The following is a 25008-nucleotide window of genomic DNA, read 5'->3' on the forward strand; positions in this document are numbered from 1 at the left end:
AGATTCTTACACTCCAATGAAGAAGGCTGTTCTCATGAGTTTATGATCATCTCAGTTTAACTCACTGGGAAAACACGCTACTGATATCAGTAACTTCAAACCAACCTTTCCACATTGCTCTTCAAGAACCTGTGAGTGGGAAAAAAAAAAATAGTCAGCTAATTTAACCATAGGTCTTTAACTCAAGTACCTTAGGATCCTCATCCTCTCATACTCCTCCAAAGCCTTGGATTTTGGTAGGTTTTCGCTTTCAGCCCCTTTCTGCAGAAACTTGTTTTCTCCCTTTGATGTGCACAGAGCTGCAAGAGGTTATTTCAAGTGGACCCTCTCCCAAGTGCCTTTGGGTTGAGCCACTTCAGTTTTCCCCAGGCACTGCAGAGGTTTCCAGGCTCCTGCTGCCCTGCAGACCTGGCTGCCAGCACCCGAAATGGCAAATGCTTCTCAGACACAAGCTGTGGGCAGAGCACAGAGGGCGAGGCTGCTGCCCCTATGCTGCTCCACTGTCCTGTGGCAACTGCTTTTCATTCAGGTTGGGACAGAAAAATTGGTTTGAAAATTAAGCTGAAGTCCATATGGATGGATCTGGATGGATTTCTTCCTTTGGCATTGCAGCTGCCCTGTCCAACCCTGGCAGCATCAGTGCCTTCTGAAACTGGAACTAGCTCATGCTATTCCAAAGAGAGCTTGATCCATAATATTTTAGATTACAGCAGTTGTTACACATAATATTATCACTCTCACAAAGGGAGGTAGAGACCCAGAGTGAGACCTACCAGCCAACTAATAAGACACCTAATGAAGAACAAACAAAACTGCTCGTCACTGCAGAGATATATTTCCCCCAGGAAATTAAAAACATGAATACCCTGGCATATGCAATAAACATCTCCTTTGTAAAATGTAAAAGCATTGAAAACCTCTGGAATATTATGAGATGACAAAGATGCTTTTCAGTCTCTCCTGTGCTTCACCTGCTTGCAAGTGGTGGTGAAAAAGATGCAATAGATCAGCCAAACTGCTGTGCAACTTTTATTTACCAGTGAATGCAACTTTGGAATAAATACACGCCTCAATGAACACACCTGTGTTAGGACTACAAGGCAGCTGCTGCTCATTAAAGGGAAAAGGCACCAGGTTAAAGCTGTAAAGGGAATGTAGAATATGAATAGTGCGTTTTCCATACCCTTCCCGTGCATGCATTTATTCACCATCAGCTGGTGATTTGGGAACCGCAGAAACGCCGGTGCGGGTCAGTCCCCGCTGTCTGGCAGCAGGCGGGGCCCGCGCTACCTAAGCAGACCCCACTGGGGGAAAAATATATAAAATATATATGCGCATAATTTCTTCTCAGCACCCCCCGCCCCGCTTTGGGAGCGCCCCGGGGCCGTGTGTGCGCAGGCGGGGGCGGGCAGCACCGCTCCCCCGCCCCGCCCGGCCCCGCCGCCGCCGCACGCACCGCCCGGCAATAAAGCGCCGGGGAGCGCGGCCGCGATCGGCAGCGCCGCTCCCGTCAGCCCCCCCGGGCCCCTTCAGCCGCGCCGCTGCCCCGGGGGGCGGCAGCGCTGCCCCCGCCGCCATGCCGGGCTGGAGGAAGAGCCTCGCCCTGTGCCTGCAGAGGATGCAGGAGGACGGTGAGTGCGGCCGGGGGGAGGAGGGCGGGAGGTGCACGGGGATGCTTGGATCTTCCCCTCCACCTCGCTGCTTTTTTTTTTTTTTTTTTTTTTTTTTTTTGGTGGTGGGGAAAGGGTCTTCCTGGAAGGGAGATACCAGGGAGCTCTGCGAATGAAGGGGCTGGAGTGGGGATGCTCTTGGTACCGGTAAACTTCTCTGCAGCAAATCTGTCCTTCCATTCTCCGGCTCGCTTGGGCTCTGCTTGTTTTTTCTTCTCTAAGTGGTGGGGGCAAGTCTGGGCGAGAGGTGGCTGCGCGGTCCTCGCTGGATGTGTAGAGGGGCTTGCAGCGTCTGAGCTCCAACTTTCTAAAGCTGTTGGTGCTGCTGCTTTCACCTGGTATTTTTTCCCAGTGCCCAGCTGTAACTGGGGATCAAAAGGTTCGTGAATTGCATGTCGCAGTAATCTGATTCCTATTGTGCTGCTTTCTGGTGCTCACAGTGGCTGTGAATTATTTTGTTTACATGCTCAAGAGTGTGATGTTAAATAAACGTTGGATCTGCAGATCATAAAAGTCAGGAGAAACATCCACGAGGTGGCACAGTGAAAGCGGGGCTTAAACCTTCCGCGCCGGCTCCTGGGTTTAGAGTGGTGGGGAAACTTTGTCTCTGAAGTGAGGTTCTTCTGTGCTCCCTTAAGACTCAGGTGGAGCAGCTGATCTGGGATGGGCAGAAGTGAGCGGGAATGTGTGTCTCATTAACCTCAACTCTGTGTGTGCATGTGGTTAACAGCAGTTTCTTCTTTTGCATCCCTTCCCCTGACCGCCTCTCTAGATCACACACAATATCTGAAGCGGCACTGTTGCATTGTTTGGTGTGAGTAAAGTGAAAATCAGGGAGTTTTCTGTTCCTGCTGGTTAATAAACATGGAGAGAAAGTGTGGTGTTAAATGCCCTGTAAGGTGTCAGGACAGAGTTAAGCTGCTGAGTCTTTCTTACCCTGCTTCTGTGGGAGAACACCACCTGCTTCTGATGTTTGACTCCTCTGGGACCACAGCTTCCACACAGAGACTCCATTCACCTGAGACAGAGCTGTTAAAAATCTTATCCAGTTGAAGAGTAAATTGATCCTGTGTTCGACATACAGAGACCTGTTGGTGTGAATTCAGCCCTGTTGTGGTGCAGGGTTTGTACCACTGCAGCTCATAGGGATGCTCTGGCACTGCTGGACTGGGGTGGCTTTAGGGGCCTTATAAGTCATTTACACCAGTGAGCTCCTGCTGTCCTGGGTTAATGTGTTTGCCAGGTTATTTTCCTTGTGACTCCATCTGTCTGTACTGGCTCTTGTCCCTCGGGCTATGTAATGCCTCAGTTTCCCTCTCTCTGACTCCAGTCCTAGTGCTGCAGTGAGCCTGTGGCTGCTGTGCAGCCCTTCAGAAACACTGGGCATTTCCCTTAGTGACATTGTATTTATTTCCATGGCTGGCTCAGTGGTAGTTGGTCTTTGGAAATTACCATTTAGTTAATCACAGAACGGTTTATCTAGAGGAATAATTCTTGCAGGCTTGAGCTGATGTGCTGTGTAGAGGAGGAGGAGGAGGTATGTACCTGCTAAAGGACATGCTGAGTTTGTATGGAACTTCTTTCCCCTTTCCCCGAGGTGACCAGTTTGATGGTTGTATTACAGCATATAACTCTGCAAGGGTAACAGAGAAGGTATTTGGTGATGTTATTGTGGTGCTGCAGTGTTATCAAATATGGTCTGAGGTTTAACTGGATGCTACAGAAGGTTTCACATCATGTACAACATTGCCAAGAAATCTCTGCAGGGTTCAGTTCAGATTTTAGTTTTGCAAACCAACTTCCAACCAGTCTATGAAGAAATACTGACTTCTGGTTTTTCTTATTCAGAACAAGTTATATCTGCCTTGTTGGCATCTCCATGGCTATGCAGATGTGGTAGGTTTTGTTTTGGCTATCAAAGCTGGGGAGCTTCTCCCCCAGGTGTGTGTGCTCTGTGCCATCAGTGTGTTGCCTCCGAGGACTAGTCCTGTTTTTCATCAGGAGGGTATTTGTGATTAGAAGGGTGGTATATTTTGGTTACTGAATATTAATGTGATGAGCATCTCCTGCAATTTGCAGCCATTCAGTGCTTTGTTAATCATGGTATTCAAAAGGCCAGCCATGGTAAGTCACATAGGGAAATGCAAGACACATGTGAACTGTACTGAAGTATGATTGCCATTTCAAAACAGTGGGTTTCCTTATGCATGTTTTTGCTTAAAACTTCTATCCCTTGAGGGATGGGCTAGGACTCCTGACCACTGTGCAGAAATGCTTCATTCTGTAAGGTATTTTTGTTCCCAGCCACAAGAAGGTTGTACATGGGGTGTGCTACTCCTTATTCTGTTTCATGCAGAAAAAAAAAAATATTAATGGCTTGGAAATTTATTGGTAGAAAATGTGTTCTTTCCAGCCTGTAGTGATAACAGCCCAGTTTTTCCAGTCAGGGGGTTGATTTACTTTGCTCTGTGTGGCTGTGGGGTTGTAGTGGACCTGGGAGCAGAGGCTGGAGCATCCAGCCAGGCAGTTCTGTGTATAGCTGTGTAGCCACATCTCCTGCTGATTTACCTCCCTGATAGCTGATCCTCTCTCAGGACAGTGGAGAGAACTAGTTGGCTATGCCAAACCCTTTCCTGTCCTGACTTCCCCCTGGTCCCACTGTCCTTTCTGTGAGTACTGCAGGATTTGGGCTGTATCCTTGCTGTTCCCAGGCTTTCAGTAGTAAAAGCAGCAGAGTCTAATTTCTGCTTTGGGAGCACGAATGTATGTGGGTAGGTGGGAAAGTCTCTGGGGATTTTGGTGTATCTGAGTGGATGTGAAAACCAGATGCCTGGAAAGGATAAACTGTATCTGTAGACAGAGCAGTGGAGATGCTGTTATCCTTGTAATGAAATAACTTATCTAGCTGCATATAACTTGTGTAACATGGGTTGCAGTAGAGGGCAGGCACCCTTTGCTAAACCTGATATGTTTTTCTCCTTCTGCTGGGAGGGAATACGAGGTTTGAGTGTAAATTTAGGTGGTTGATATAATTCTGCTTCCTCCCCCAGATGCTTTTACTTCAGTAAAATGAGGAAAATTTGACTCTAACCTTAAAACTCCAGTATGATGCCTTTAAAAAAAAAAAAAAAAAAAAACCCAAACCTTAAGGAAGACTGTCTGATGTGATTATAAAATATGAAGTGAGTTACCCACCCTTTGCATGAATTGTGAGGCAGCTGGCAAGGCTGGAGGGGAAAAGGGCAACTCAGATCTGCTCCAGAAGTGCCGATATTGCAGGATTGCGTTGCTGCTGTTTGCTTCCTTCCCTTGTATATGGTTCCTTGCTGGTTACCTTGGAAACAGCTGTAGGAGCGTATAGGGGCATTTTTGCTGCTGTGCAGTCATGGGCAGAGGTGTCCCGTGGTGTGTGGGGAAAGGAAAATCCTTTGTGGTGCAGGTTGATTTACAGGATGAGGGCAAGAAAGTAAAAAAAACCAAAACAAAACACCCGAAACCATTGCGAGATCTTTCTCACCTGCCTTAGCTTTCTGCAGGTAGAATTTGGCAGGAGTGGGACCCTGGGGAAAATTTAGCAGTGGGGTGGGTTTTTTTTCATGGTTTTGGCAGACCTATTTAAATTTTTTATAATGGGAAGGTAAAAATATCCCAGCAGTCTGTCTTGAGGGGGTTTATGACAGCTGGGCTGTAAACATCAGCTTTTTATTCTGTCCTCAGAACAGTGTACTGGGATGTTTTTGCTCCAGAGCTGTGAAATTATGGTTATGACTGGAAATGGGATTCTTCTTTACTTAATCCTGCACTTCAAGAAGAAACATCTCAGTAAGATGAAAATTTGCAGGTTTTGTGTCATTAGCAGAAAATGAGAAGATCTTTTATTGTGTTCCATGTTATTTGTGATATGCACGTGTTATGTGTAGAATAACTAGAATAGAGTAACCATAAAAAAGTGTTTGCTTACCCATAAACATTTTTATTTTGCAAACTGAGGTGTGTATTACTTGAAATCAGTTGAACTATTCTAGTGCTTAAAATTAAGTGTTTGCCCTTGTTCTTGCCACATCAGAAATAACTCAGTCATTCAGAAAGGAGGTTTTTGTATTTATCAAGTCATCTCAGAACCATCCTTCAGTGCCAGGCTCAGTCTGTTCAGTTTTAATACATTGCCTTACAGAGTCCTTTTGTCCAAACCTATAATAACATGATCTATTGTACTGGCACTTACTTTCAGTAAAGAAATTCAGCTGGATAGCTGTCACTTAACTAGTGTGCAACTGAACTGCTCTGTTGTTGAAGGGCTGTTATGTCTGTCTGCTGAATGCGATTTATTAACATATTCCTGCATGTGATTCTTCACAGTGCATTCAGGCTTTGTTGGACATGAGGACTTGCACATGCAGTGCGCAGGAACTTATGGGCTGCTGTTTGTTGGTAATACTCGTTATACAGGCCACCGCTTTTAAACAAAATGTAAAGCTAGAGGTTCTGACCCTCCAGTGAAGTGTGGTGGGGAGTTAGGATTGCTTGAAGGCTGTGGTGGTGAAGCTTAAGGGATAATGTTCATTCATCAAACTGATGGGACAGACAGAGCAAATCCTGCTAGACTTTGATGGGGTCTTTTTCATTCATTAATATGTTGATGTGGATTTGGCCCCATCAAGTGAAGCGGCAATAGCTGCAGCCAGCGCTGTGCCCGCTCCCTTCTCACTGGCTGTCACACTGTCACGCTGCGCCGGCTTTGGGCTGCTGCTTTTGATCTTGTGCTTCTCAATCAGAGCTGGATTTCACGATTGCTGAAGCCCTGCACAACTCAGGGATGAAGCCATGAGGGTTTTACAGAATGACTCTAAAGCCTCGCTGGAGTTTGATTAAAGACAGACTGATCAGTGTTTTGCTTTTTGAAGTGGCCTGCTGGATTACACAACCCAAATGTGATCCTGTGTGCACAGAAGTTGGCTGTATGAAATGGTATGGACACTGTGTGGTTCTGCTCTCTCTCTCAAGCTGTTGCACTCTATGGGGCTTCTTGCAAGAGTTTTTATCGGCAACATGAAGTAATGATGCTTAGTGCTGAGCGAATGCATCAGCTGCAGTGGTTTGGCACCCTTAGAGGTGCCAAGGTTGGAAAGCGTGGGGGGAACTTTTCAGGAAGCTCAAGACCTTGATGGAAACCATGAATTGTGGGAGCCAGGAGAATTTCAGAGTGAAAAGAACTGCCAGATCTGTTTGGGTTCAGGCCATGCCTGTTCTCCAAACCTGTTGGTGCTACTGTGGGATTGTGCCAAGCGTAGTGGAAATGCGCATGGGCAATTCCCAGGGAGTGGATGCGGCATTTGAAACTGCTCCAGTCCCGAGCTGTGACTGCAGCTGCTGACCCAAGGTCTTCAGATGCTCCGGGTTGCATTGAGATGAGCATTGCTTGGGTTAAATGGAGGTTGTGGCAAGACTAAGAGGCAGATGATTTGCTCTGCATCTTTACCATTTGCCTCTTCTAAGCAGACACAAGTGTAGGGGAGCTGCTTGGTTATTATACCCACAACCAGGCCCTTGCTGGGTGCAGAGCCAAAGTACAGCTCTATGCCAGTCATCTCCTTCTGTGTTTAAAACTGTGTAGGCCTTCCTATGGGTGCCCAATTTCAGAATAAAAGTGACTATTTTGTTAATTACTTGACTTTGTTATAGTGGAATAAAGAACTTATTTTAAAACAGATGTGAATTTACAGAGGTATAACTGAAGTAGAATAATTATCAGGCTGTAGCTCTATTAAAATTTATCCTTTCATAGATGAGCCCTTAGACAGTGAATTGGGCATTTTTGGAGCTCTGCTTTATGTGAATGGAGACATCTCTCTTAAAAGCCAGTTTTAACCCTTGAAGCTCAGAGCAGTGATCTATGCCTGAAAGGCTTGAGTAATGTCTAGATCAAGTCAAACTTGCTGTATTTTTCATGCAATGGTCTCTTTTCCCAGAGGAGCCACATATCTCCTGTTCCACTGAGTGCCAGTGGTGACCCCACATGTATGGGTGCTGCTCTTGTACACACACACATCATGGGCCAAATGCAGTCACACCACATAAATGTCACTTTCTGTCCCTGAAACCAGTATAGCTACTGTAGATTGATACTGGTGTAACTGGGATCAGAGCATGGGCAGCATTTAATGTGGAAAATAAAACCTGTGCTGATGGTGCCTGTCAGAAACAGCAGCTCCTCTTCTGCAGTCCTTGGTGAACCACACAGGGGGATATAAAACCTCTCCTCTTGGAAGGGTCTGCACTTGGTTCAGTTATACTTGGACCTTCCCATGGACTTCTTTCTTTGAGAGGAAAAGTAATGAATCCTTCAATTTTAAATTAAGGTAGGATAATTTTTTCCACATTCTTGTTTTGTCAAGAGAATTAATTATCTATTTTTATTTTCTCCTTCCCTCCGCCTTTGTCTTTGCAAGATGGAGTTCAGATAAAATAACTAAAACAGATAAATTCTACAATTATGGCAATTTTCCCTGTTACTGACTTTCCCCCTCATTAATGTTAGATTAACTTGGAATCTAGTAATTACTGGCTTTTGGTTTTGAGCCGGAACTGTTTTCTGGCTCCAGCAAAATTTGCTGATTCCACTGATAACGTTGGGACTGCTGTTTTCCACAAGGAAATTAGCTCAATCAAATGTATTTTCCTCTGACAGCTCCAGGTATTTTGCATGAAGACCACTCTGCATTTAAGGAGAAGGGGGCTACCATGTGCTGTTGGAGATCATGGGAACAGTGTGTTCAGGTGTGGTTAGATCTGTGTCTTACTTCTATTTGAGAGGTATCAGTGACCCTGCCAGCTGAACTGCTGCATCTTGATGAGTAGATACCTCTTGCTAAGGCTGCAAAATAAATCTAATTCTAAACTCTTCAAGGTGTTGAATGTCAGTTTATAAAGTAACACACTTTTTTGCTTAACAAGTTTATTTCCACTGTGAACAAGGCATTACAGAGCTTTCATTTTAGCAGTTATATTAACCTTCAATGCCGCTCTGTTGCCAGAGTTGGAGGCTACTCTGAGTATTTATTTTGATTGTCAGTGTTATCAACTTTCTTGTACATGTGATGCTGTTAGTCTTCTTGGTGACACCTCATTCATTTGTGCAGAGAAGCAAAGGTCCTGACTCACATTTGAGTATTGCCTCATACAATCTGAGAGGGGAGCTGCGACTAGAGGCAAGGATTAGGTCATGCTTGAGAGATCTTACTTGGGTCCTGTGGGATGGAGCCGAGATTGGCCTCTGAAATTATTTTCCCTCCTGTCTCACATTGAGTAGAAAAAATTCTGTTCTGTTCTTAGGGCAGAGTTTAGGTGATGTGGAGTCTCTGGCATGGGGGACCCCTGAACCAGCGCATAGACTTGTGGTGGTGGGAGGGCTTGTTTTCATTTGCACCCCCTTGCAAGCAGAGACCTTGAAACTTTAGCAGCAAACGAAATGCAAAAAAAAAAAAAAAAGAGAATAAGGCAAACTGTCAGGCAGTGTGATGGTATTACAGAAATTATTGACGCTAAGTGGCTTTTTTCCTTTTTTTCCTCACTTGGTACCAGTGTGCTTTCCTGATACAGATCCAGTGCTTACTGTGTGTTTTCCAGAAAATGATGATGTTTCCGGGAGTGGAGACTCCCTCATTAAACAGTTTGCTCAGATACATTGCTTTTGGGAATCTGGAGAAATTCCCTGGGGCTGTCACAGTGGGATGAATTTAGTGAAGAGCTGGGAGGATGAGTTATAAATATTTGTGGCAGCTTGTCTCAGGGCTATGTGTTAATCCTGAACAGAGGGCTCTGTTGGGAATGAATACTTTTGTTTCTAGATTAAGTGTTCTTTTGCTTACTTTCATTTTGGAATAGGAAGCAGTCAATCTCCTTGCTGTACAAGCAGCTATGTCTTAAAAAACCCTTATGGACATCTCTTCTGTGATGGGAGGGCAGGGAACAGTGCTGCCTCAGTCTCCATCCTCCTTGGGAGCATGATCTCTTCACCCTTCTTCCATCTCTGTTTTTCCTCTTCAAGCTGGTGATTTAAGGTATCTTTGATCTTTGGTGGTTTAGGAATAAACTTTGGTGGCCAGCATGCTCTGACATCGTGTTTCTGCATGATGCATCCCTGTGGGTCCCAGGCAATGAGCAACTCTGGTGTCTGTGCTTGAAGGACAACTGCTCCTTAGCAATGGTATGTGGTGACCCTACACACTTTGTAGGATTTGGACATAATTGACAAGTCCTTGCCTTTTCTGTACCTCAGGATCCAGAGATGATGTGGTCCTGTGGATGCTGTCAAAGCTTTCACTTGCCTACTTAACCCTATTGATGGATGAAGTACTTTAAACTGCATATTTTTTTTGTTTAAATAAGAAAATATTTCTAGCAATGAGAGGGAATGGGGAGCAGAGAAACAAATTGGTGAATGGCCAGCAGCAGAGCTGTTAGCACTGGAGGACATGGAAGGCGAGTTGCTTTAACTCTGCAGTGCAGAAATCAATAGAAGTTGCTGGAAAGTGAATGAGAATGAAAGAACTTGTATTCCTGCCTTTTTTTAAATAACATTTGCAAACAGCTCTTGGTTAACTGGCTTAAATCAGTCTTTAACACAGAAGCCCCAAGTTGTGGAGGTTCCTTCTCAGGGGGTTGGAAGGTGGCTGCAGATACTGTGTTTGGGCTCTGTCCCTATGTGGGGCTGGAGCTTGGTGTGTGTGCTGCCTCTAGGTTCTTTCAAACAAAAGTAGAGAGTACAGGCATGCTGCAAAACCCCTGGCATGTCTTGACACGTTGATGCTGTGAACATGCTCCAACTTACCGGTCATATTTTGCTACTCCAGCCTGTTTCCTGGGCTTCATGTCCTTCTTTACATCCCATCCAAACATCTTGTGCAGTAACACGTGGTTGCATTAAATAGCTGTCGTGTTCCCCAACAGATCAGGTTATAGTCTAGTGATAACTAAAGCCATTCCAGTGCAGCTGGCACTTATTAATTAGTGGGTTAGTTTTGGAGTTTGAGGTGCAGGCCAAATGAGTGTAGGGCTTTGAACAAAGTCAAATAGTCATTTAGGTTCTCAGTGGGGGGGAGTTTTTTCTGTCCATTGATATTAACAGGACTGAGGAGTTGTGTGCCACCTGGAAAACCAGTCTGCAAACCTCTGCATGAGATTATTCACATATGCACAATGTGGGTAATGACTGTACTTTAGAAGGTTTTGATGCTCAGATCAAAACAGATAGGAAAGCGCAGTTACTGAGTACAATTTTATGGCTGCCCTTCTCTGCTTAATGTCTTCATACTTGAAATTAAGCTAATTGTGCCAAATATTTGGAAAAAGTGACCAAAAAGTGGTAGAAAATGTCTTATCTGGCACAGTGTTGCTCAGCACATGGCGAAGCAGAAGAGTTCTGTTCAAGTGGGTAAAAATTTCCCTCTACAGTAATGATCTGTTCTGTGAGTTTACCAGCTATCTAATCTAGTTTCCATCTGTTACGTCAAGTGATAATCCTTTAGCAAATTAGGTGCTGTTAGCAGCATTTCTGTCAGCCCGGATCTGGCTGCACATCCAGGCAACCTGCCTTTGAGGAATTTCAAAATTTGCCCTAGTCAGTCCTGCTGCTTCCTCAGCCTCTGGAGACTGCATTTCAAATGTAACACAGAGCATAGCTGTCTGTCTTGGCTGTTTAATTGTATTTATTCTGATTTTCCTCCCCTACCACCTGCCAAGAGTGGTTGGTCATGTATAGGGATGGCTCCTGGGTTGGTGGTGTGTTGTTTGTGTGTGGTTTTATTTTTAAATAACTATTGTGATTGACTTTTTGGCATATCCTGTCATACTTGAATATCATTTCTTTTCTGTCTGTGTGCATACATGTGGCTTGATAAGTGGGCTGGGGAGTGGAAAGCAAAAGAATTAGCAAGTTGGGCTGTGATGCTTGGTTTCTCTAGGGCTTGTGCTGAGGTGGGGGCAGGCTGTGCGGTAGCCATGTTCCAGCTCACAGTGCCAGGCTTGCAGGGCTGCCCCTCACCAAGGGTCACGTCCTGCTTGGGAGTAATTCAGTGACAGGCAATGCTGTGACAAATGCCATCCAGTTTCTGCGTCTGAATAATTAAAAGGGACTGTGGCTTTTGGCCAGGGAGTGCTGTCCTCTGCCACCCATCTGCTTCTCTGAGTGTTGCTCAAAGCAGCTGCTCCTCTCTGGGGGCTTCCAGCGGGGCTGGGGAACACAGATTCCTGATTACCCCTCATTGCCTTGCCACTGACTTAACTGTGAGCTTGAAGTCCTCAGGGTGCTATTTTTTTTGTGCTGCTTTTCTCTCCCATAAAATCATGCCATGATGTTTAGTTGCGAGCTGTGATGTTGGTGTTTGGCTTCAATGTGGTGGTGGGAGTGCGGGACAGGAGCTGGAGGAGTGCTGAGTGAGGGGCTTGTTTCACTGTTATCTCCCTCTGCAGCTGTGAGTTTCTTATAGAAATCCAGCTCTTGCACAGCTGGCTATAGGCTGGAGATGCTCTTCAGCAGTGTGCAGGGAAAGCAAATTTAAATTATACTGCAGGGAGATGTCTTGCACTTGGCATGGTGGCCATGCTGGCCAAGTCCCTGTGTCAAAGTGGAAGTTCTTTTCAGCGGGGTGTAAAGCAGAACCACTGACAAAGCAGCCTTTGCATTACAGGGCAGGTGGTGATGGCTGCTTCTGCTGTGATGCAAAACAGCTGAGGAATTCCCTCTGTGTATATGAACATGTGCATTTTTTTAAGTGAATGTAACTCTAGAGTGAATTGGCTTTAGGGGCTTGTCATAGTTTAACAGTATAATGTGATATCATTATTAGCTGTGCCCCAGCACAGTGGGGTAGTTTGGCATTTGACCTGTTGAACCTCAACACCAAGTAGGTGAAAGCCAGGAAAACACTGTGGAGTTGTGACAGCCCCAGTTTTGCAGACTCCTCTCTGGACACTCTGCCCCACTTCTTCCCCATCTGCAGCTTTCCTCGTTCAGCAGTTCCTGCTGGAGCCTGGCAGGTTTCCTGTGATGTCCCACTGCGCTGAGCTGATGTGACAGCCAGTGTGTGAGTCGTGTTCCCTGTCTACCTGTCGCCTCCAACCTGGCTGGTTAGCAGCAGGCTGAGCTTAGCCCCTGGCAAGCTATTTGACCCTTGATAGTTCTGACACTGAGTTAGTTGGGCTTGCAAGTCAGAGGTGAGAGAGATTTTATCATAAAACATGCCTGCTTTGATTTGTGCTGCGAGAGTGTTGCTGATGGTGTTTTGAGGAACATTTTGTGAGTAAAGGGACAGAGCTCATTGAAGATATTTTTTTTGAGATATTCCCTTCTTTTCATGTGTAGGGACTTGGAGTGGAAAAGAACAATTTGGGTATGGACAGGGGAGCAGGAGAACTTATTTATGCAGCCAAGTAAGCAAGAGAATGGAGGTGGTTATTTGGACTGTGCCATTGTTGGAATAGTTTATTACAGTGCAGCTCTCTTCTAGTGTCTGATATTCCCATTTCACTGCAAGAGAAGACAAATAGAGATCTGCCCAACACACACAAACTCCTTTGTGGAAAGGTGTCCTCTTCCTAGGAGGTGATTGCTTCCCACCAAAAGAATAAGTCCATCTCCATGGCTGACTGTGGTGACCCGATGTTGGAAGGCACTTCTGGGCTCTGCTTTCCTTGCAACTGAGATGTTAAAATGCTGGTCATCCAGGATGATACTGCTTCAGGAGCTCATTGATTTTTTTAGCAGAGGGAAGTGAGTTAAAATGATGAGTCACTGACCTATTCGAAAATGAACAACTTCCTTGGTGTCACTGGCAGCTGGTAATAGATCATCCTGGACAAGGGCTAGTGAAAGGGGATTAAGGGGTCCCCCCGTGCCTGCTGTTGTTGTATGTTGTGTGTGAAAGCTGTTGCAGTCACAGTTTTGTTTGCCGGTGAAGAAGCAGCACAAAAAAGCCAGTGATTTCTTCATTCCTCCCTTCCTGGGCTGAGGAGCTGCTGGTGTGTACTGGGCTTCAGGTCACCAGAGGAGGTGTGGAGAAATGTGTGACTGCAGGTCTGCCCTCCTTGTTCATTTGTAAAATACTCTGGGGTCCTTGTTTATGAGAGGTGATGAACAAATGTAAAACTTTGATTTTTAAAATTGAATAATACTGTAATGATTCTTTTGCCTTTTTAATATAATACTGAGCTTATTGGCTCTCTTGCTATTAAAATTTCAATCCCTGCTCCTGATAGCTTCTTTCCTGTCTCAGGTACCTGCATGGGACTTTGGGATAATTAAGTGAAAGTCCGCTACGCAAGTATATTTTATAGGTTTTATGCCAAGCCGTGACTTTAGGAGTTCAGTGAGTGTTGTGTGCAGATATGATCAATAAAGCTTCTAGGTATCTACTTTGCTATTAAGTCTTAGTTCATTGATTTAAGGAGTTACCAGGAACTAGGGAAATAACATGGTTAATTAAGTTAATCAAATTGTAAGGTCCATGGGGATTGTGCCTTCGTCTGCTCTCTGAAGCACCTCAGACACCTCTGATCACTATAAAATAATGACTTTCTTTCCACATGCTGGCAGTTTAAACTATTTAGTTGCTTTAAAGCTATTTGCATTTCAAGGCAACTAATTTCTACATGAGCCATGGAGTTATGGCTTTGTAGCCCTTGGCTTTAGAAGTCCAGATGGAGAAGGGAATTCCCAATAGGGTTCAGCTAAATGATTGCATGGAATCTGGATCCTTGTATTTGTTTGCCAAGGTGTCTTGCTAAGCAGTTACCTGTGCTCTTAGCAAAAAGCCTGTGGGGCAACTTGTAGTGTGTTGATGTTTTATATCTTGGCCTTGGAGTTATTTTTAATTACATTATTCTTTCTATCCACCAAGATACATAAAGAAATAATATACCAGGCTCTAGATAGATCTATTCTGTGGCACGAATTTTTCAGGGAAATAAGTAAACAGATGTCCCCCTGTCTAAAATGGAAATTTATTCTGGGTATATAAAGTGAAATCTAGCACGGAGGTATTCTTCTGGAGCTTGTATTTTTCGTAATTTATAGCTGCTCCTTTTCCAAGTGAATTGGAGACTTAAACCTTCTGTTATGGGTCTGTAATTTATGTTTTCAAAATTTTACGATTATCTTTAGTGTTTTTATGAAGCTCTGCTGTGGAGGTGCTCAGATAAGGTTGTATATTAAATACTGGCCAACTCACTAGGAGCAAAACTGGGATTATAAATTACCGGAAACATTCTCCCTTGGCATGAGCTCGTTCTCCTGTTAATTCTTTAACCTTTTTTGAAGAATTAGGGAAGATGAGCTATGGAAGGGTGGACTAGATGATGCTGCTATGCAGCAGCTGGAAAATTGCACTTGGGTTTATCTGTGTGATGATTTGTTGTTACTGAGGACAGATTGAGTGAGATTCCCTTGGCATCTGTTGGGGACCTGGTAAAAGTCAACCCTTTCATTAATCACCCATTGAAGGAAGAGAGAATATGTTCATTATGTTTTTTAAATGGCACTGAGTTGTAAGCTGTCACAAAAATATTGGTGAGGAAAGCATGGTCTTGGTGATCTCTTAAGAGACCTTCAGGAATATTTTCTGATTCCAGTGACTTCATGGGAAGGAGTAAATGATACTGAGGATGCTTGAGGACTGCATGTGATCATTGTATGAATTAGGGCTTCTTGTTTTCTCCCTAGTATTCACTTAAGAGAAAAGGGGGGTGAAGGGAGAAAACACTTCTCTGCTGCTTGGCAATGCACCAATCAGTGAAGAAAATTTTAGGAACTGTACTTACCTAGTAATTTATTGTAACTTTAAATCCCTTAAAGTTTTACATTTAGATCTGAGCTATCTGTGCCTCCTGTCACACTTTCCAGGTGTCCTGGGACTCCTTCCCCATGTTTCCTGTCCCCCAGAAGCCGAGGAGCTGTGGAAACCTGGAAGTTGAATTGCATTGTTTGTATGGTGTGTGTCTTCTTGCAGCCAAAAGTTCAACACATTTTAACTTAGCAACGTATCTGATGCCCCAAATCCACACGTGGGAGCAACTTGGAAGTTTTCTTTTTGGCTTGGCTGTTGTGTTTTTCCTCCTGCTGTTTTTCAAAGTGGAAGAAATTGTAATAGAAGACTTTACTATTTCCGTAGTACTGTCTGTGGTGGTATAAATGAACCATTGCCACTATTGCCCCACCAGTTGTCTTGTCAGGAAAACACTTAATCCCAAATCTTGCTGCCTGAACTTGTGTGTACTATTCTGTTGCATGTTAATATGAATCAGTGATTTTAGAATTAATTTCTATGTGAGTAACTTAGTTTCCAGTGTTTTTTAATTACCAAATAGAAAGTAAAGATTGTTTTGTGTGTGGTGCTTTTTTTTTTTCTAAGAAAGAAATATTCACAAAAACGCATTCCTTGAGAAAAGCCAGCTGGTTTCTTCCCAGGAGGATGCAGTAGCTGCTACATGTGGTTGGTACAAAATCAGAGTTATTGAAGAAATGCCTACCCCAATAACAGCTGAGTTCTGTGAGGACACTTTTGAAGCATCTAAATATTGCATGATTGGAAGTAGGAATTGATGTTGTGTTTGTGTGTGTGTTTTTTCTTTAATGCATGTGGATGTATGTTTTAAAATCCTTGCCTGCAGACACCAGCATTTGCAGGAGCTGCCTGTCACCTGAATGAAAGACTCTCCTTGTCTGCCCTGCCTGATGAATGTGGAATCTTACTGTCATCAGCGGCAAATTTATTGGCTGCACTGTGACTACATGGAAGGCAATGGATCTGAGTGGTGCCGTGTACCTTGCTCTCCATTGTGTGGCTGTCCCCAGGGACAGGAGGAGCAGGAGTGGGTGCTGGGGCCATCTGCCATTGGTTCATCACTTTTTTTGGCAGTGAGCATCTATTGCTCTTGGTCAGTTCCCAGCAAAGCTGCTATGAGAGATGCATGACCAGATACATAAGGCTTATCCTCCTCCTTAGTGCTTCTGCAAATGCCTCTATCATTTCTTCCCCAACTCATCCCTAAGTCCCATTATGCAAGATTATTCCAGCTGCTGCAAGAAGCTCCTTTAAATAGTTAGGACAGCCTGTCTGCTTTATCAGCTCTTCCCAATGTTAGCAAATCTCTCTTCTGTCCAATTCTACTGCCTCAGTGCTACAGGCTCTCAGATTAGTTTTGAGAGCTTGTGGTGATGTTTGGAGCTGAAGCAGGGCAGAGGAAGCGATGCTTCTCGATAGCAGGGTGAGGGCTTGCCTGGGGCTCCTCTGGTTTTCCTCAGCTAGAAACCTGTGGGCACCATGAGTTTCCACTGCTGTAAGCCCAGTGGAATAGTCTATGGAATGTAACAAGGAGCTTTTAGTTTAGTCTTCCAGCATAAGTATTTTAGATGTGAAGAACTGCATTATTCAGGCTGTGATCTTGCAAACTACAAGGTCTGTCCCTTCTTCTCAGGCTACTTGAGTCATCTGGGAGGTGGCTGCTATTTTTCCTCTTAGTAACTGGTAGTTGGATATAAACTGTTTGGTCACATTAAAGCACTCCTGCAAACAGCATGGGTGTTCTGCCAGCTTTATTCCAATGGTGCTGTGCTGGTGTGGGCAAACTGTACCTGCGTGGGTACAGACAGGTTTCAGAAGGCAATCCTGAAATCCTCTTTTCTGGCAGCAGTGAAGGCTGTCATCACAGTTGTTATCCCAAGGGACACAGCAAGCATAAACCCATCTCTGTTTTAACCCCCTGTGCACACAGAAATGCTGTTGTTCTTGTACCTTTGTGCCTGCAATCACTGCACAAACTATAGCTGCATCTTGTGTGTGAGATGTCCTGGATTTCCCCAGCCTGGGGGGTCACTGGGAACCTCACTGTGGGGTTCTTGTAGGAATGATAGTGCTTGCCTGGGTGTTGCAAATGTTTGTGATAGGGATATACACCAGTGCTGGAGAAGGGGAAGAGGCGACAGGAAAGGGGATGAGTGGAAGAGCTGTAACTGATCCTCTTGCCCAGAACCAGGAGCTGTACTAGGCAAAATGTTTGTAAATGAGCTGTGATAGATATCCTGTAACATCTCAAGAGGGAATACAAAGTAATTCTGGAGGGGAAGGATTGCTGGTGAGAGCAGAGAGCTCTTGCAAGTGCATAGCTCTTGAGCAAGGAGGAATTTAGAAGCTGAACATGGTAAGGAATGTGAGGTCAGGTAGGTGTGTGTGTTCTGAGAGCCCTCAACTCCACTTACCTCCATCCTGAACACCTACAGCAGGAAGTCTTTTGAAGTAGTTGTTCTACTTTATCTATATGTGTAGGCTGTCTCAGACAAAACACCAGAAATCAGTGAAAAACAAGAAGAAAGGGAATAGTAAAGCACCTCCAAACTACTCCCAAGTGCTGCCTCTGCAGTGGATACAGCTTTTAGCAGCACAAATCACTGTATTGCAAACAAGCAAAACTAACAGAGAAGCTTGCTCCTGAGAGCCAAAATAAGCTGTGAAACTCAATAAATCCTTGGAAGTAGCTCAGCAACAGCTTGTTTAGTTCTCAGGATTGTTTGGGGGGGTGGAAAATGAAACAAGATTTAAGCACTAAAATAACTTGAAGTACTTTCCCCACTGTGAGTTAGTCTTGCAGCAAACTGCTTATGTCTTGTAGTAAGATTTGGGTGTGGAGAGAGGAAATAGCATTTTGATGCTGTCTTGATTTGGCTGGGGAGACTGAGCAGTGCAATGTGTCTCTTTTTCACTTGGAGTTTCAAGTAGATGTCAGGACGGTTGTCCCTTTTGTGCCTGGTCAAGCCTTTCAGTGGGTGTTTCAATTCTCCCTGTCCACAGAGTCTCTTTAACTAGTGCACCTTGGTAGCATTTATCATTTCTGTGGTGAGCACCAGAGATGCCATCAGTGCACAGCAGCATCCACTGCATGGATCAAGCCTTTGCCTTCCAGGGTCACTGTGACTTAAGCAACTGGTCAGCCAGGTTGTCCCACTGCTCTGGGTGTGCACTTATGCAAATACTTGGCTGTCCACAATAGACCTGAGAGCAGAAGATGGGTAAGCGTTTGACACTGCTGAAGTGTCTAATGTGACTCAGCCCATGTTATTCTCCAGCTTGTTATTGAACTCTTCTGGGGAGTTCTCTCATCTTCATGGCTTCTTATCTGCTAAGCTCTTATGTCATCTTTATCAGTGTCCCAAGCCCTGAAGGACACTGTGACCAGAAAGAAGAGGCCATCTAGCTTTCTCAAGAGCTTTACTGGGACTTGAAGAAAGGAAGCAACAGAAGACACAAAGGCTGTGAGGAATGGAAGAAGGCACACAAGAATTTAAGTCCAAGCTGCTGTCTTTATCTTAAGATGGAAAGATGGTAGAGTACCTTTTAGGAATCTTTTTTACAGATTCCTAGAGTTCAACTCTGATCACTTAGTTATTCTGTCCTCTGAAAATGGACCACCTTTTCCTGCTTCCTTGCCCAAACAAGAACTGTAAAATTCTTAACCCAGTGTTGTGAAATACAGTTATAGCTCAGTTCAGATGTAAGGAGATGGGAATGTGTGAAGATTGCTCACCCCCCACACCCAGTGACATCTCTTCACTCTCCAGGCCTGCCTTGGCCTTTCTTTCCTATGCCCATACTGTTGTCCTTGGATCTGACTGAGCATCCTTGAGCCAGTTTGAGCTTGTCTGCCCTCCCATAACACTTTCCAGCTATGTGGTGTTTGTGTGTGTTGTGGTCTTTTGTGTAAGGTGTTGAGGCATCACACAGACCAGCCTCCTTTCAGCTCATTGGAGGCATGTTAGCTACAGCACTGATGGTTTTCATTCACTGTCAGCAACACTTATCAGGTTCTTTTATTTTTCCCTAATGTTTCACTTTTAGGAGATGGTTGGAGGCGCTCCCTGTTGGCAAACTCCAAATGAAGTTGCTGTAGGATGGGATTTGTTTGCCCAACTTAGCCAGTCTGCCTTCCTGTTTTCCTTCCTTTATTGCTGGAGGGAAATCAGTGGTTTGTCTCCTTTAGCCCCAGTTTGGATACCCAGTGTAAGCCATGTGAAATGATGGGTGTAATAAACAGGGCCCGTACCCTTTATGACAAGGAGTGTTTTAATGAGGCACGTGAAGACATCTGGAGATGCTGGGTGAACCTGGCCAGGAAGACCCTTTGACTTCAAGGCAGGAGGAATTGGTACCAGAGATTCAATAAAAGTGAAATTTGCCTTGTTCTTCAGTGGAGGCTGTGATTAGTGACACAGACATGCTGGTCAGTCCATGAGATCTGAACCTCACCAAGTCCTTGGAGACCTCCTGTTCAAGGCAGAAGGCCTGTGGAGGTGACTAAGAGCAGGAAGAAAATAATGAAGGGAAAATTTGGTGTCCCAAGTTGGAGCGGTGTCTTGACTGCCTGGCAGGTTGTCTCTTGTCTTCGGCCTACCCAAAAAAAACAACCACTTGGTGTAAATCCTCTCCTGCCTCCTAAAGATGTTCATTTAGGGTAGTCCCTTTTTGCTTGTTTCTTCCAGCATACTGCAGGCAACAGTTTAATTAGAAATAAAAATTGATTAGTGTGGTCTCTAGTGGATCTTTCAGAGGTTTGGCAGTAACTGCAAATAATGTGTGTGCAGCTGTTTAGTGAGGGGTGAGATGGCTGTTACTCCTCTTAAAAATTGATCAGCACTGTTGCTGGGTATTGATCTGAGCCTCCTGGGCAGAAGATGGGCCAGCTCTGTCCAAGGTCAGGTGGGTGGCAGCTTCTTGAGGAGACTGGTGGAAGAACCCACTACCTGGGAGAAGTTTATTCTTTTTGGTTCTGTCTTTATTTTTAACCCTTTTTCTCTCTGAGAGTGTCACTTACAGTCACGCTTACAAGCTTTCTGTATGGAAATCCCCAGTGTTTAGCTCCTAGTGGAAGCTGTAAATGGCACTCTGGCTACACAGATGTAGTATGTGTCAGTGTTATATATTTGCTTGGGGAAAATATACTTTGCATCTCCTGGGCATAATTCACTGTAGTGGATGTGGGCAGGATGCTGCTGCACCGAGGAGTTTTGCTCTAGCTCATTCCAGTATTATATTTAGTTTGTTTGTGATGGCGAATGAATTGATCTAGGCCTGTATTGGCATAGTGGGAAAAGCACTCTGTCTGCTGGTGGATCCAGTGCTTGTCATCCTTTCCTTCTGCATTCCATTTACAGAAGTCCATGTGCTTTGCTGGGCTCCCCTCAGAGTTACATGTGTATCTTGGCTCTGTTAAATGAGAAGGGTGTGTGAGGTGAGAACCTTGCCCAAAGAAGAAACATGCCCACACAGCACAACTGGGAGTCCCTCGGCATTGCTACATGGGATTAAATGCTGCTATACAGCTCATCTTGTCAGCAGGAGGTCAGAAGTGACATCTGGTAAACAACCACCTCTGTGTCATGTATTCCCCTTCCTTGTCACCTCTGTTGCCTCCTGAAAGCTGAGCTTGGCTTTTCCTTTGTAATAAAAGCTGATGAGGGGAACAAGATATCAGGAAGAGTTTGAGTCCAGGTTGCTTGATGTCTAGCCACGTACTCACAGGCAAGTGTTTCTGATGTCACACATTCCTTCTGCTGAGCCTGCTGTGGCTGTGGAGCCTCTTAGCTCAGGTGATGCTGGTTTTCCAGGAGCCATTAGCTGGATGCTTGACCCTGGCAGTGCTTGGCAGAGTCAGGGCTGTGCCAGGGCCTGAACCTAAACCATGCGATCTTTTTATCTTGTGTTGGAAATCCATGTCCAAGCACTGGAAGCTACCGGTGTGTGTGTGTATATATGTGTATATACAATGTTTCTTTTTTAGCTTGTAACCCATAGCTTTAATCCACCTTGAAATGAAGATTGAATACACTTCTCTTGTCTCTATGCCCCAGGGAAGTCTGTGTGTATGAAAAGAGAAGGTTAGAGAGGGTTTAGGAGTATATTGCATGCGATTAGCTGGGAGGCAGATGAGGACCTTTTTTATTCTATTGGTAGCATACTGAGTCTCTGTAACAGTAGTAGATTTGTTGGTGTTATATCTTTCATGAAAATTTATCTGAAAATAGACCCATCCATCAGGAGAAACAGGAGCTGTTGTGCACCCAGCTGCTCCTGCATGGTCAGTAGGAACAGAGCAGATCAGGCGTGCTGGCAGCAGAAGGGCTGTTGTTTGCTGCTGTGCCAGCTCTAATGGAACTCCTGGGGTCCCTCCTGTAAGTGGAAGCCACCCTCAGAGTCCTGGGGTGCTGTGGAGCTGGACATGTTGCTGAAATTAGTGCTGCTCCTGAATCCTATAAAACGGAGTTGCAAATGGACAGGGATATAGTGTTTCTGAGCATCTGGCTTGTGGGCTGAGATGTCTGGCTCAGCATGAGCAGTGGTGATGCTGTGGGGATTTCAGTGTGCAGAGGGGCTGGCTTGCCCTGCTCTGTGCCTGGTGCTATGTGTTGATGCCTGGCTTATGCTATGTGCTTTTCCTCCAACCCTGTGCTCCTCAAGTCATTCATGGGCAGTGAGGGGTTGGGGGCAAGTAGTGACTTTGGGCTTACTGTTGAGATTTACTGTTGCTCTGAGCCAAAAGCAAAAACCTCATTGGATTTGCAGGAAGTGGGACTGGAAAAGAATTTGGGTCCATAGAGCATTCGCTTTGCAGCTGAGAAGAGCTGCTGAGGAAAGTGCAAGCCAAGTGTCCTGGGATAAATTTCCCAGTGACAGAGCTTGCTGCAGGGGCAGCTGGTGCTTCCCATCCTCAGCACTGTGTGTGAGCAGCACAGGGAGCAGCTTGCCATTCCTGCTTGGCACCTTCTGCAGGAGACAGCAGCAAATTTCCTTGCCTCCCTCTTGTGCATTTCATGACTGTTAATCATTCATTTCCTTCTTCTCAGGATTTTTGGGTGTATGGTTTTTTTTTTTGTGCAAATCTCAGTCCCTCACCACCTTCACATCCTGTCTCAAGTTATTTAATAACCTCCAAATATCTGCATAGAGCAGGGCTGCTGGCTTTTGGGTGATGACTGCATTAGCTGTGCTGCTGACAGCTCCTTACATTTTGTGCTAGAGGGTTGCTGAAACAGTGAAATAAGCCCCTTGGGAAAGAGGTAGGAAGGCCACTGGTTGATATTTAACACTTGACTGCACAAGGAGGGCAGGGAGAAATCAAGCCCCTTGGGAAGGTGCCAGGCATGAGGCCCACGCAGAAAAGGATGTTGGAGCTGCCTGGGTCACTGGGTGGCCTCCCCCATCGCTCCATCAGGCAGCTTTGCTGTGGGGGTGAGCATGACCCCGGGCAATGCTGTGGGAGTGAAATTGCTATTAATTGCAGCAGTCTGGTCCTCTGGTGCTGGCTTACCAGGATTTCCTGGAATATTTGCTTTACTGGATCAGGTTTCTGGGGTGTGAAACACCACATTCTGCAGTGGGTGGTATCTGAAATGGCTCATCTTGTTATGTCATTGTGTAATATGTCGGTCATCTTATTTGGACCCCAGTGAGTGATGGTCACTCCATATGAGAAAATGTATTTCAGAATTATGGAGTATTCAGAGGATGGAAGAAGGATTAATGACATGGAAAAAATTTCTTGGGAAGAAAGTAAAGATGGGGAGCCTACTCCAAAAAGGACATGTATAGGAAAGGACATCAGCAAAATACATACCAGAATGGACAGTCTGGCAAAGGCCAAATGGGAGCGTTCAGTCTTTCTGTTTTAGCAATAGAAGAACAAAAGTGATGTAAAATGCTTGAAGCTGGTAAAGGGAAATTTGTTAGCCACACAGTGGGGCTATGGAGTTTACAATCCTTTGAAATGCTGTCAAGGGCAAGAAAGTGAGGAGGGTGCTGCGAACAAAGCAAAGCTGCTGGAACTATTGTCACCAGAGGCAGGTTTGTCATTACTGACTCTGTGGACTGACAAAGCACCAGCTGCAGAACTGAGCTCTGTGTGGTTAGGAAGTGCAGCGCTGCTACTGCCTTTCTGCACACCTGATCTTATCGGTTTTTGCAATAAACTAATTACAAAATTTCCTGGTATTTGTTTTACTTTAATTATAAACTTAAACTCCCAGGGAAGTAAGTATATGGAAGCATTTGGAAGTGTAACTTCTAATGTGATGTGTGTGTATATGTTAGAATTTAAGCATTCATAATGTTTAAACTGAATCTAACCAGCTTGCTGAGTCTAATTTCTAACACTGCTTGCTTCTCAGCACTTCTGCTGTGCTCTGTTATGAACAAGCAGTAGGATGCATCCCACAGGTATGATGTTGAGAGCTGGAGGGATGTGCCCAGGTTGCCAAACTGTAATGGGACCTGGCCTCTGGTGGTTAAATTGACCACAGATCCCACCTTGCAGGGATGACAGAGATCCCATTTGCAGCCTCTGGGGTTCTAGCGCAAGGAGGCTTTGCTGCTTTGGTCCTCGTGGCAGGTTTGGGCTGGAATAGTTTGAAGTGGTGTAGAAACTTGTTCTTTCCCAAACTGCCGTTGTTGGGCTGTGGGTTTTCTCTCCTTTCTTCCCTTCTACAGAGCTTGGATGTGGAAATGGCTCTTCACTGAAATAAAGAGCGATCTTGAAACTTTATGGCAGCTGCATAATTGCTTAGAATACTATGATAATGGTCATCATAGCACCAAGGAAACCACAGCAGCTTTACTCTTTGCTAGTCACTGAACTCTAAACCTAGTTTAGAGCAGTATAAAAAGTGGCGTTAAACTGGTCATGAATCACTTGTTTTTTTGGGAAAGCTGTTAGGACCATTTCAGCCCCATGGAAAAACTGCTTGGATTGTGGGGGCAAGTTTAAATGCAGCTATGGGAAAAAAAGGCCACTTGTGTAGTGTAAGCAAGAGGTTGGTATCAGCTGGAAGGGTTTGGCACCAGCAAATCTGGAGCTGAAATGAGCAGTTTGGTCGAGTGGATGAGTTTGTAAATCCTCACCAGTCTTTGCTATTTCCAAGCATCTCTGGATTGGTAGCTGGGGTAGATCCTGCTGGGAGTGCTGTAACCCCCTTGGTGTTGGCTGCATGGAGCAGAGTGTTCCCACAGCTGACTGTTGTACTTTTCTACCCTTCTATCCCTTTATTCTTGGTACAGAACAGGATGTTTCAGGTGCATGCTGAAGACTTGTGCTGTGTTTGTTGCATCCACTGGGAGCTGCTGCTGCTGGACAGGAACAGCGCAGTGCAACTTGCAACAATTGCCTGCAAAAGGCCTGCTTTGTTACCCCCGCCTGCGTGTGTCCCCTTTTGTACTGAAAATTTCAGTGCTGAAAGCTTGCAGTTATACTAACATGTACATTCAGAGCTGGAAGTTAATTTGAGGTGGATTAAATAATGCTC

At 44.9% G+C, this 25008-nt stretch overlaps 1 protein-coding gene across 3 annotated transcripts in view; it reads left to right on the top strand.

Annotated features, from left to right (window-relative positions):
- The first annotated feature begins 1463 nt into the window (after nucleotides 1-1463).
- GRIP2 (glutamate receptor interacting protein 2) overlaps nucleotides 1464-25008 on the top strand; it is a 248993-nt gene continuing 225448 nt past the window's right edge. For 2 of the 3 annotated variants that reach the window (XM_065075603.1, XM_065075604.1), the window contains exon 1: nucleotides 1465-1631. In XM_065075603.1, coding sequence (XP_064931675.1) covers nucleotides 1577-1631 — 55 coding nt within the window. In that variant the 5' untranslated portion in view covers nucleotides 1465-1576. Of the gene's footprint in view, nucleotides 1632-25008 lie in introns of all 3 variants that reach the window. The other variant, XR_010475140.1, reaches the window with a different exon arrangement.

This window comes from Columba livia, chromosome 10 (genome assembly GCF_036013475.1).
Source record: "Columba livia isolate bColLiv1 breed racing homer chromosome 10, bColLiv1.pat.W.v2, whole genome shotgun sequence".
In the NCBI taxonomy this organism is placed as follows: Eukaryota; Metazoa; Chordata; class Aves; order Columbiformes; family Columbidae; genus Columba; species Columba livia.